General features: G+C 39.4%; 1 protein-coding gene and 2 long non-coding RNA genes across 4 annotated transcripts; 1 reads left to right on the forward strand and 2 right to left on the reverse strand.

Moving 5' to 3' along the window:
* The first annotated feature begins 323 nt into the window (after positions 1-323).
* LOC124721084 lies at positions 324-1,123 on the forward strand. Its single transcript, XR_007006262.1, has 3 exons — positions 324-462; positions 609-705; positions 879-1,123. It is a non-coding gene; the product is annotated as an uncharacterized LOC124721084 (long non-coding RNA).
* A 1,945-nt stretch (positions 1,124-3,068) lies between these two features.
* Positions 3,069-5,219, reverse strand: LOC124722143. 2 transcript variants are annotated; one of them, XR_007006447.1, is made up of 7 exons: positions 5,188-5,219; positions 4,959-5,065; positions 4,781-4,849; positions 4,607-4,677; positions 4,433-4,503; positions 4,129-4,169; positions 3,069-3,878 (listed from the first exon to the last, which is right to left on the reverse strand). It is a non-coding gene; the product is annotated as an uncharacterized LOC124722143 (long non-coding RNA). The 2 variants fall into 2 exon arrangements; XR_007006446.1 differs by having other exon boundaries at positions 3,997-4,169.
* Positions 5,220-5,243: 24 nt separating this feature from the next.
* Positions 5,244-9,239, reverse strand: LOC124722644 (E3 SUMO-protein ligase ZBED1-like; the record flags this gene model as incomplete). Its single annotated transcript, XM_047247791.1, has 3 exons — positions 8,941-9,239; positions 5,954-6,972; positions 5,244-5,846 (listed from the first exon to the last, which is right to left on the reverse strand). Coding segments are annotated over exons 1-3 (1,824 nt in total), but the record flags the coding sequence as incomplete, so codon positions are not given.
* Between the last annotated feature and the right edge of the window lie 3,868 nt (positions 9,240-13,107).

The raw sequence follows: 13,107 nt of genomic DNA on the forward strand, positions 1-13,107 counted from the left end.
AATTAATCAAATTTTTGGCTGGCATCTGCGTTTCCTCCCATTTGGTCGCAGGCTGTAAATCGCACTATAAAATCGCTTAAGAGACATAAGCACATCTTTACGTTGCAAACTTTTTTCTTCAGAATTTTCATGTTCTTTGCACTAATTGGAGTGGAGCACAATTATTCTTCTGTAGTGATGGGCTAAACTGCGATTTTCCGATATCAGTTATTTCTGTGACTGCTACTTTTCAGTATCTGTTATTCTTAACTGTGATTTGTCGCAGTTAAGAATCGCAGTTAAGGAATCCAGCTCTTGTATCCCTCCGCACTCTACCACTGCGATTTCTGGTACTTCTGCGATTTCTGCGACTTCTGCGATTTCTGCTATTTCTGCGATTTCTGCTACTTCTGCGACTTATCTCCGAATGAAAAAGTTACATGTGTTCACACAGAGAATTGCATCTCAAGAAAACTGACATTAGTAAGTGTGTTTTACAATTGTTCTTCCGTTGGCTTTACTTTTGTATTAAAGAAACAATTGTGAAAATATTAATATGTTAGTAGCCAAACAGTACCGTAATAGTTCGTGTTTAGAAAAAGAACTCTAACGTATTGTTATGTTCACAGGTACCCGAACTACATTTCAGTCACTCAGTAAAGCGATAATTCGAAATATTATCGTCAATAGCCACTGCGTTTTTAGACTGTCTTCGTCAGACGAGAGGTTAGTTTCTAAGATTTCGATGAACTTAATTACTTAAATGAGATCGTTCTTGCAAATGTGAAACGTCCCCCATTGAATGGCTTTCATGGCAGCAAATATTAGTAATACTACATTGTCAATTACATTGCTTGTAATTAGTGACAGCAAAAATGTTTATCCTTTTAATTTTGCAGACGCAGTTCCAACCCCGATTACTGGTTTCTGTACGTATCTATCCACTTCAAGGCTCTTGGGAGAGAATCGTGAATATTCAAGACAGCTCTTAGAGGATTTGCAGTTTAAAAGTGCCATAATTATGAAATAAGTGTGCATAATGAGTGATTGAACTGTGTTTAATTTGAAGTTCTTATGCGATTTTAAAGGAATGATAAATGTTAAATACAGTGAGTGAATAAATAAAATATTTTCCACGTGTTAAGCAGTCCTATACCCAAAAATTTTCCACCATTTAATTACTGGTAAAGACTTGTAGGAGAGTGTGACATGCCGCCGTCCCCCATCCCCCTTTCCATAGAAGCTTGGTGTGACACTGACCTGGAATATAGCCCAAGGTCTAGAGTATGCATTTTGAGCCCATTATGAAAGTGGGAAGTACAGATCTTAAATCAGGAATCATTTAAGTGCAGTACTTGAAGGTAAACCAGGAAAAGTTTACTTATGAAGGTGCTTGTAGTGTCAGCAAAAAGTTCTTGTGTGCAGTTGCTATGTAGAACGCCAGGTGTAAAATTTTCCTCCGTAGTTTTGAACACTGTCGGAACAAAAGCGAGGCACTCATATGATTCAATACTATTGTCTTTGTTTCATTACACTTATACAGATGACAGAGTTCTGCTGTGTTAACATTGCAAATTCCTGTAGGCAGGTGGAGTATTTACGATAATTGTCATATTGGAAGCAGAATCAAACACATTTTTTAGGTTACTTGTCTCTAAATGATATTTTCAGAAGAAATGGGCAATGCTGCTTCTTATTGATAAAATACATTCAGTTACAGCTGTTTGGCCAACCATTACTGGTGCTGAAAGTGCGTGTCGTCATACAGTATGCACACACAGTCCCAAGCTGAGGCATATTACAAGCGTTAAAACCACTGACGCAGATTTTTTTAAATATGTACAGTAAGTTGCCAATAGCTTTGAGTATGAGATTATTGGACTTGTTTTTAAAAGTAGTGTAGTTAACATAAAGACCAAGTAATACTTCAGTAATCCTGCCGAGATAAATTTTAAGGGCGAACACCTAGATTGTGATGCCAGTATGAAGTCGCAGTTGCAATTCCTTTTCCAGTGCCTAAGTTTAAAATGTATAGGCCCTATGTAATAAGTGGCTGGATTGGAGCAAGCAAGTTGAACAATTCACAGCAGTTTGGTTTTCAGAAGATGGTGACACTACAGCTACATTTAGGGAATAACATATGCATAAAACAGATATTCAGATTTTTCACATTGAAATGGGACTGTTTACCCATGTCTATTAGAAAGATGAAATGTTACACTTGCTCTCCAAATTTTAAACTTGTCTGCAACCCTTGCTCTTAATTTGGTTCAAAGAAAGACACTGGGTGCTGGAAAGGTACATTCTCACCTGGTGAACTTACCTGCAACTGCAGGAACAAACTCCATTAAATTCTGTATATTTTTAGCTTTGTAAGAGACTTAACAGTGCATTAGCAAGTGGCCTCGGGAAATGCTAGTGAGTACAGTGAGCAGTAACCTTGTGACCTTGAGCACATATCTAATGCCATCTGACTGGCTATTGCAAGGGATAAGAGCTATTTCCTACCAGGTAAAATGCACACTTATAATTTACTGAACAGGTTCAGGAAATGTCAAATATGTGGTGGCAGCTACTGTATTTCTGTTTAAATTCAAATAGATTTTATTTATCTATGGTTTTACATATGGCATTGTCAGTAAATATTAAATTATATAATGTTGGTGTAAATACAGTTACATTGTTATGTAGACAAGCTGTTTCTTCTACATAATTCAGTTTTTCAAGTTACACAGACTGCAAATATTTAAAAAAGTTACAACTTGTCTTATTAGGACACATTTTTTACTAAAAGATCTGTGTTACAGGAAGCATTTTTCTGTTGGTATTTATCTACAGCATTTTACTGACAAATTCATGAAAATTAGCATTTTCTGAGCTGGAAACTTGTACGTCCTGGCATTTGCCCACGGTCTGAAGGAAAACCAGCTCCTCAAAACCCCAGAAGGACGTTATCAACTGTGTACAGTTGTTGTGCTACATATTAAATATTTTATGTTGCAATCTTGAAGGATCCTCTTCTTCTTCCTCCTCCTCCTCTTCCTCCTCCTCCTCCTCCTCCTCCTCCTCCTCCTCCTCCTCCTCTTCTTCTTCTTGAATCTTGGGTTCGCCTCGTCAGGTTACATGAAACATTTGTACAAGTATGAGCAAAACAAACATGTACACACATTTCACATACCCCACATATTAATCTTGTTATTGAATGAATAATAAAATCTCAACAGTTTTAGTCCTCTCAAAGTGCAGGTGGCTCTTAATTAATGCAATTAAAAAAGTTCTAAATAACAAAGTAAAATTTGCTAGTTGGGATGGTTCATTTTTAGCAGGAGACAGGAACATATATGTAAATCTACAATCAACAACAACAAAAAGAAAAAAAATCACTATTAGTGTGCATTTGGAACAAATTTTTCAAACTTGCGTATGTTCCACCGCTGGTCGTGGCTCTTTCTGGTTTTTGGGTCTTAAATTTGGTTGGTATTCTTTGCTCATTCCAGTTTTGATCCACATGTTGTCACCAAATTCATTATGGAAAAGATAGCACAAAACAGATTATTGTATGTCTACAACATCACACATTACAATCAACTTTTATTACATATATAGAATTTTTTTCCTTCAGCCTAAGCTCATGGATTATCATTGACTGACTGTCCTCACTTGTAATATTCTAGATGGTATTCCTGTTATTTTTCAAGTCGAGGTGCTCAAGAAATTTCTGAAACATAACTTAAAGTAGCAGGTTTTAGTATAAAGAAATAACACTTCCAGGATTTACATTCACTCACCATTTTAATCATTACAAAGCTTTGTGCCTTAATGGCATCAAATCAGTAACTGTGCTGCATCCAAGTCACAGACCTACTGCTCCCAGTATGACCTGTTCCTCTGTCACCTTTCTGTGGACAAACGAATGAACAAATAGTTGACGATCTATAAGATTTAAATGTAGTAGTGGATGATGATGAAATTCTGGTTAAAAATATGTGGTCTCTGCCTCATTAAATTGTTCATTACCGTGCATATATCAACAAAACTAAATCTGTGTTTTTCAACAAACAGAAACTAATATGACAAAGAAAACACAGTCTTGGAAGTGATATCAGTGGTCTGTGTTACCAATCTTTTGATGCTAGAGATGTAACTCACATTTATGCCAAAGTGAAATACTTGCAGTAAGTGAAAGGTGTCTGCAACAAAAGGAAAAAAAATTAAATTTTAGTAAGCCCACAGTGTATGACGAATGACTTGTTTGTGATCCTTTATAGTGTAAGGATTATGCTATTATCTTAGTGCAATACATTATAACACTCAACTTTGCACAGTTACAAAGTGAATCAGAGCCCAAACATTTCATTTCATTCATGTTCCTAGTTATATCCCATACATCCTAAATAACTTATTCCGGCAAAATTATTCTTAGCATGGAATTATGAAACACCAAAATACTCACATATTTTACATTTTGCTAATCATCATACAGTTGTGTGGTCTTGTTTGCTTGTGTTGAAAGTGCCCAGTTACCTGCATATAATAATAATACAAATGAGTTCACAATTTTCTACAGGACAACATGTGCTCGAGAAGAGTAAAAGGTTTCCTACACATATTGGACACAAATACTCACATATTTTACATTTTGCTAGGCATCATACAGTTGTGTGGTCTTGCATGCTTGTGTTGAAAGTGCCCAGTTACCTGCATATAATAAAAATACAAATGAGTTCACAATTTTCTACATGACAACATGTGCTCGAAAAGAGTAAAAGGTTTACTTCACTTATTGGACACAAATACTCACATTTTACATTTTGCTAGGCATCATACAGTTGTGTGGTCTTGTTCACTTGTGTTGAAAGTGCCCAGTTACCTGCATGTGATCAAAATACAAATGAATTCACAGTTGTTTTTTTTTTCATGAAAACATATGCATTAGAAGAATAAAATGTTTCATCTACATACTGGACACACACACTCACATGTTGTAATATTGATAGGCATCATACAGTTGTGTGGTCTTGTTCGCTTGTGTTGAAAGTGCCTAGTTACCTCCATGGAAGCAAACCTCACACGGGTCCAGAATTTTCTGCAAGACAGTGTATGCATGTAAGAAACATATTGAAGATGATAATTATTCTTGTTTATATACAACTATTCTGATTATGATTAGTTTAACAATGTACTGTGTTCTAATGATGTATCACTTACCAGCACTAATCACAAGTACCATTGGCATTCAGAAATATTAGTTTTTCTATATTCCATGGCTTGAGGCGGGTTCTTCTGTCATTTATTAAATGTCCGGTTTTTGAGAAGACCCTCTCACAAGGCACAGAAGTTGCTACAACATTAAACCTCTCTTTCACTACTTTTGCAATGGTTGGGTATATGTATTGATTTTGTCTCCACCATGCCAGAGGATCCTCATTTCTACTGATGACTGAGCTGTCAATGTACCTTTGAACCTCTACAATAGCACATGACTGTACTGTGCCCTGTGGCTGTGCATGTTTCACTAACTTATCGAATATGCCCCACACAGAGAAGGATTCAGTTGCCAAATTGTTTGGCTCAACAGATTGTGAAGGCTGAATACCTACTGGCCTACATTTTTCCAGTTTCTGGGCAACAATATTAATTAATTGTTTCTTCGTGTTGTCTGCTGCTGCCTGGTTCTGAAATGCCAGCAATTTGAAACGTGGATCCAGCAGAGTAGCAAGGGCAATGGACTTGCTCTGCTCAAGATTCGAAAACCGGTTTGTAAGCCCTTCTTTTAGTACCAAAACAACTTTCCTTGAAACTTCATGTAACTGCATTTTGGCTATTTCGTCACATACTGCCAGAAGTCCACGTGTCAGGACTATAACCTGAAAATTGAGACAAATATGCTAACAACTACACAACATATAAGGAAAGTACACAATAAAATGACATTGAACTTACATGAGCCAAATAAAGTAAATTATTAACTTACCAAGCTGCCAGTTGGGTAATCCTCTGCACTGAGCTGCCTCGAAACCTGCTCAAACGGTTTCAAAATTGAACAGAGTTCGGAGCAGATTTCCCACTCATCATTTGACAGTGACGGAAGATCTGTGGGCCTGTTACAAAGGGCAACTGTAATTTTCACTGCCTCTGACAATTCGACAATACGTTCCAACATGAACAGGGTTGAATTCCACCTTGTGGGCAAGTCCTGGATCAATTTCTTGATGTTTACTTTGCCACTGTTCTGTTGGCATGTTAAGAGCCGCTCTGTTGCACTGCTGCTCCTTTTAAAAAAACCTACAATTGTCTTGACTTTCTGGTGAACTTCCTGAACATTTTTAAGTGCATCCTGCACAACTAAATTAAGAGTGTGAGCATAACAACCAAAATGTTTCCACTTGAGAATGGTGGAAATAGCATTTTTTATATTTGGTGCATTGTCCGTGACTACCATTAAAATTTTGCCACCAAGACTAAATTTGTCCGTAATTTTAATCAAAGCTGTGGACAAATTTGAGCTGGTATGGGCACCACTGAAATGACTGCATTCCAGCAGTACAGACTGTAATCTGAATTGTTCATTTATGAAATGTCCAGTTACAGCCATGTAACTTTCATTAGAAGCTGATGTCCAGCAATCTGTTGTTAGACAGATTGTCTTTATGCCTTGCAGCTTTTGTTGTACTTTCTCATTTGCTTCTGCATATGCTGCTGGCAACATTACATTTGTTACAGTCCTTCTACTCGGTATTTCATAAGCAGGATTCAGTGCATGTACAAAACTACGAAATCCTGAGTCATTTACAATAGAGAAAGGTTGATAGTCTTTTGTGAACAGACCCATTAATTTGCTATCCACCTTCTTCTTTTGAATCAGTCCCATCTTTTTGGGAACGTATTCTGTGATGGCTGTCTGATGCTGTGATGTGGAGGGAACTGCTTCCCCCTGTGTGCTGCTGGCTGTGGTGCCTTCTTCTGGCAACTCCACTGCTAGAGAGGCTTCACCTATAAAACAATAAGCTGAACATCAGCATACAGATTGTGTCAGCAACAGAGGCAGGATATACATTTAGAGTACTGTATGCTGATGACATGACACTCTTCACTGATGGAGAAAATCAGAAATATATTTTAGAATACTACAAAGTTGTAAGTGAAATGAGCAGTGACTGGTGCAGGGCCAATCAATTAACAATACATAAAATAAAAATGGAGGTAGTTTACTTCACCCTAAAGACATTTAAACAAGACACAAAATGTGTTAAATTACTGGAATTGCATTTACATCAAAAACTCGCATGAGATAAGCATATAAATCATATGTGTGGCAAACTTGCTAGTACTCTCTTCCTACTACACAACATGAGATGCATTATTAGTAAACATTTATTAATTTCTGCATATTTTTCTTTCTTCCATTCACGATTGCAGTATGGAATACTGTTTTGGGGTAACTCAGTGAATTCAAGTATCATCTTGAAGTGGTAGAAGAGAGCAGATGTATATTTCATCCACCACCAAGACAAAGCTGCAAAAAAACGCTTTAAAGAATTCAAGATAATGACTCTGCCCCGTATGTGTACTTACATTAAGAATTTTAATTTAAGATCACAACTCCATGCTCATAACATCCAAAATAACAGTAATCTAGATCTTCATACTCAAGACTGACATTAAATCATAAGAACAGAAAGCAATCTATTAATGAATAGTTTGAAGCATCCCATAGAATTGTGGTTCGAATGTATGCTATACTTCTCAACTGATGAGTTTCTAAACAGTGATAGACAGGAAATATGCACTAGCAGTAACCAGGTGGTAACTACATAATGAAGTATGACTATAGGTGTGCGACAGTAATGTATAAGCATTCACACTTTTTTTCTACAGGGTAAATTAGATAACACATAATTATGTAGATACTTTTGTATATTATGTGATAAATGTAATTAACTATTACTACTGCTGTTATGTTAACACTGTGCAGTACCACTGTAATTATGATTATTTTATTATTACCATTATTTTAGCATATGTATATTTGTCCTGCACATAAATACTTGCATAATTATATTTTGCTTTTATGTATTCAATTATTGACGACGCCAATTGTATGGATAACATACTGATAGGCAAATAAAGATTCTGTTCTGTTCTATTTATTATACGTGCAATGTAAACCTTTCCTCGCGCCACTTCAAGTTTGAAATCTTATACAACAGTAATTAAGAGCCACTTAAATACAATACACCATTCAGATTTTAAATTACATCGCACTTCACTCGATGTTAATTTGGTACAATCAAAATCAAATCGCAGCCTTGAGTTACACTATACAGCAACAAAAAAAAGTGGAAACTTATTTCTAATTAATGTCTGAAGTAGAACATAAATTTCAGGGAAGTGAACATCCACGTTCTAGTTTAAATAGAGCGGGCTCGCGGGTTGCTTTGCAGCCTGTTACACTGCGCTATATATTTTCAACACGAAATACTTAAAGAAGCTGAAATCTTCACTATAATTCGGACAGTTAATGTCATTTAACTATTCTAGGAGCAACTGCGCAATTTCCACAGGAAATGGTCGTGTTGGATGAAATTATAAGTGTTTGCCTGTGTAAATGTTGTGCGCGCATGTTGGTAATGGCTGCGTCGGGCTTTTATGTCGAATTCTTATTGGCATTGCCAACAGCACAACACAATGGCGCACATTTCAAGTGCCACGGACGGCGAGAATATCTCGTTCAAATTTCAGTTAAGCTCGATGGGGATTATTACGTTTACGAACGCATATACCATAGGTAGAAAATTGAAAGTACAATCCTAGCCCCAAGAATAAATTTTCTAAATGATCTACTTAAAATATCACACAGCCTAGCATGTTGTTTTATTGGTATTAACAGCGCTGTTTTAAAAAGAGTGCAGACAAAAAACAATTAATCATCCCATAAATCAATCAGTTGTTGCAACGTACCTGGCTCTGGCAACACAGGGTCGACGGATCTTGAAGAATTTGTCGCAAAGTTCACCATTACATGCGACCTTTCGATATGTTTCTTCAAGTTCGTCGTGCTGGTTTTGTACGACAACTTTTTGCCGCATAAACCACATTTCGCAAACTCTTCATCCAGAACAGTGAAATGATTCCACAATTCGCTCCTCCGTGATCGCTTCATCTTGGCAGAAACAAGAAGTAAACCCTTGAACGACCAGAGACGAAATGGAAGCAAATCAGGAAATACTGTCCCCACTCTGGGAATTTTCAACTAGTTGGGAAAATCCCAGTAACGTAGACGTAACTAATGGGATCGAATCAGCCGCCTATAACATAGGCCGTGGTTCAATTCTTCGACCATACATCGATCTCATCTCATGTCCTTATAACGAAGTACGAAAGTCGATCAACAGATGGCACTCGACAAAGAATGTTAACTGCGCTTTTTAGTTGCTACTTGCGACTCTTAGTTGCGACTTGTCACGGAAATCGCAGTTAGACTCGATACCGTATCGCAGAGATGGACGTAGTACGAACTTTGGCCCACAGATGGCACTGTTAACCGCGCTTTTTAGTTGCTACTTGCGACTCCTAGTTGCGACTTGTCACGGAAATCGCAGTTAGACTCCATAGCGTACCGCAGAGATGGACGTAGTACGAACTTTGACCCACAGATGGCACTGTTAACCGCGCTTTTTAGTTGCTACTTGCGACTCTTAGTTGCGACTTGTCACGGAAATCGCAGTTAGACTCCATAGCGTACCGCAGAGATGGACGTAGTACGAACTTCGGCCAACAGATGCCACTGTTAACCGCGCTTTTTAGTTGCCACTTGCGACTTTTAGTTGCGACTTGTCACTGAAATCGCAGAAAGCAGTGCTAAATTCGACCAATAGATGGCTCACGTCTTTGAATGTGAAATACTACTTGCGACTGCTAACTGTGACTGAAATCGCAGTTAGATTCTGTAAAGTTGCTACTGTGATATCTGTGACTTCTCAGTCACTGCGATTTCTAACAGATACGCGATATCCTGCCCACCACTATTCTTCTGTCACTAGCTGCGAATCCTTTACCAAAAACTGCGTCAGAGCCGTAACTACTGTGTGTTCAATTTACGTCTCTTCTTATTTGGTTTGTTTATGTATACGTTGCCAACCCAATGAAGTATATGCTGAAAACTAAAGCCTGTTTATTCCATTCCCTTTATATCTGTTTATGTTTATGTGTGTGAGTTGTAGAAAATTGAATGTGAATGTAACATCTGCCAGAGCGTAGTTGAAAGTTTTCGTGTTTAGCTGATTCGAGTTTTGGTTTAAATATTTTGTGGAGGGTTTCATTTAAGAGTGAGAACAAAGGAGTTAGGTGCTAGTATTCTGATAATAATAATCTGTTGAAATGTTATTCTACTATTTTATCTATTAATGTACGCAGTGAGTTTACTCTTACATGAACTCCTCCACAAAACATTTACACCAATACTGGAATCAGCTGAACACCAAACCTTTTAAACACTCTCTCAGAAGTACTGCATTCACTTTCAACTTTCTATAACTCTCACTGACTAGTCACACACACACATTCAGATATAAGGAAAACAGAAATAAAGAAATGTTACTTTTCAGCATATAACTCGTTAGGTTGGCAACATGTCCATAATCAAGAGACAAGAGGTGAATACACTGTAGTTACGACTTTAAATCACAGTTTTCGGTGAAATGTCTAGAACTAATGACAGAAGAAAAAAGAGCGAACATTAAAGTGTGCTTATGTTCCATAAGCTAAGTTTTAGTTCAACCTCCAGCATGTGACCAGGTTAGGGGGAAAGCCAAAAACTCGATTAACTGTAAGTGATCACTCACTCAAGTAAAAAATAAGACATGAACTGTTTTGGTTCAAATGGCTCTGAGCACTATGGGACTCAACTTCTGAGGTCATTAGTCCCCTAGAACTTAGAACTAGTTAAACCCAACTAACCTAAGGACATTACACATACCCATGCCCGAGGCAGGATTCGAACCTGCGACCATAATGGTCTCGCGGTTCCAGACTGCAGTTCCTAGAACCGCAAGGCCACTTCGGCCAGCCTAACTGTTTTAAAATCTCCAAAGTCACACATCAAAACAAAATTGAATGATTGTAGATGCCACCGAATACGTCTTAACGTAAAAGACAAAATGTGTCTTGAACAAATAAAAGTAAACGGCAGTTAGAAGAAAGCGTTTGTTACTTACCAAAGGAAATAATCAATAGCTGTGGATTCTTACCAAATTACATCTTATGACATATCAGCAAATTAGTTTCCATTTAACTTCTGTAGGTGTATATAGAATATTGTAAATAATAACATGTTCCATGTCACTGTAATTCTCATTTCACATGCTATTAAATGCTGTTTAAGAAAATTCATCGATCCAGTCTGAGAAACTGTAGTTACTTTCATATCTCGCTAGATGAAAGGTTGTGGATATTTATCATGTGACGAAATAAATGATTCTTTACAAGTTATTTGCAAAGAAACACGTTTCGATTCCTTGAACCGTTTACGAAATTTGGGGCTGATACAACAACGCAGCCACCCCACAGCCCGTCCGCCGACGTGTCATTCAGTACCTCGAGAATGGTGATAGCTATCGTTCTGCTCTCAACTTTAAATTACACTCCTGGAAATTGAAATAAGAACACCGTGAATTCATTGTCCCAGGAAGGGGAAACTTTATTGACACATTCCTGGGGTCAGATACATCACATGATCACACTGACAGAACCACAGGCACATAGACACAGGCAACAGAGCATGCACAATGTCGGCACTAGTACAGTGTATATCCACCTTTCGCAGCAATGTAGGCTGCTATTCTCCCATGGAGACGATCGTAGAGATCCTGGATGTAGTCCTGTGGAACGGCTTGCCATGCCATTTCCACCTGGCGCCTCAGTTGGACCAGCGTTCGTGTTGGACGTGAAGACCGCGTGAGACGACGCTTCATCCAGTCCCAAACATGCTCAATGGGGGACAGATCCGGAGATCTTGCTGGCCAGGGTAGTTGACTTACACCTTCTAGAGCACGTTGGGTGGCACGGGATACATGCGGACGTGCATTGTCCTGTTGGAACAGCAAGTTCCCTTGCCGGTCTAGGAATGGTAGAACGATGGGTTCGATGACGGTTTGGATGTACCGTGCACTATTCAGTGTCCCCTCGACGATCACCAGTGGTGTACGGCCAGTGTAGGAGATCGCTCCCCACACCATGATGCCGAGTGTTGGCCCTGTGTGCCTCGGTCATATGCAGTCCTGATTGTGGCGCTCACCTGCACGGCGCCAAACACGCATACGACCATCATTGGCACCAAGGCAGAAGCGACTCTCATCGCTGAAGACGACACGTCTCCATTCGTCCCTCCATTCACGCCTGTCGCGACACCACTGGAGGCGGGCTGCACGATGTTGGGGCGTGAGCGGAAGACGGCCTAACGGTGTGCGGGACCGTATCCCAGCTTCATGGAGACGGTTGGGAATGGTCCTCGCCGATACCCCAGGAGCAACAGTGTCCCTAATTTGCTGGGAAGTGGCGGTGCGGTCCCCTACGGCACTGCGTAGGATCTTACGGTCTTGGCGTGCATCCGTGCGTCGCTGCGGTCCGGTCCCAGGTCGACGGGCACGTGCACCTTCCGCCGACCACTGGCGACAACATCGATGTACTTTGGAGACCTCACGCCCCACGTGTTGAGCAATTCGGCGGTACGTCCACCCGGCCTCCCGCGCGCCCACTATACGCCCTCGCTCAAAGTCCGTCAACTGCACATACGGTTCACGTCCACGCTGTCGCGGCATGCTACCAATGTTAAAGACTGCGATGGAGCTCCGTATGCCACGGCAAACTGGCTGACACTGACGGCGGCGGTGCACAAATGCTGTGCAGCTAGCGCCATTCGACGGCCAACACCGCAGTTCCTGGTGTGTCCGCTGTGCCGTGCGTGTGATCATTGCTTGTACAGACCTCTCGCAGTGTCCGGAGCAAGTATGGTGGGTCTGACACACCGGTGTCAATGTGTTCTTTTTTCCATTTCCAGGAGTGTAATTTTGATATGTCGACTAAATTTCATGAGCAATAATGTATTACCTAAAATGAACTATACGCAAG

Source organism: Schistocerca piceifrons, chromosome X (assembly GCF_021461385.2).
Source record: "Schistocerca piceifrons isolate TAMUIC-IGC-003096 chromosome X, iqSchPice1.1, whole genome shotgun sequence".
NCBI lineage: Eukaryota > Metazoa > Arthropoda > Insecta > Orthoptera > Acrididae > Schistocerca > Schistocerca piceifrons.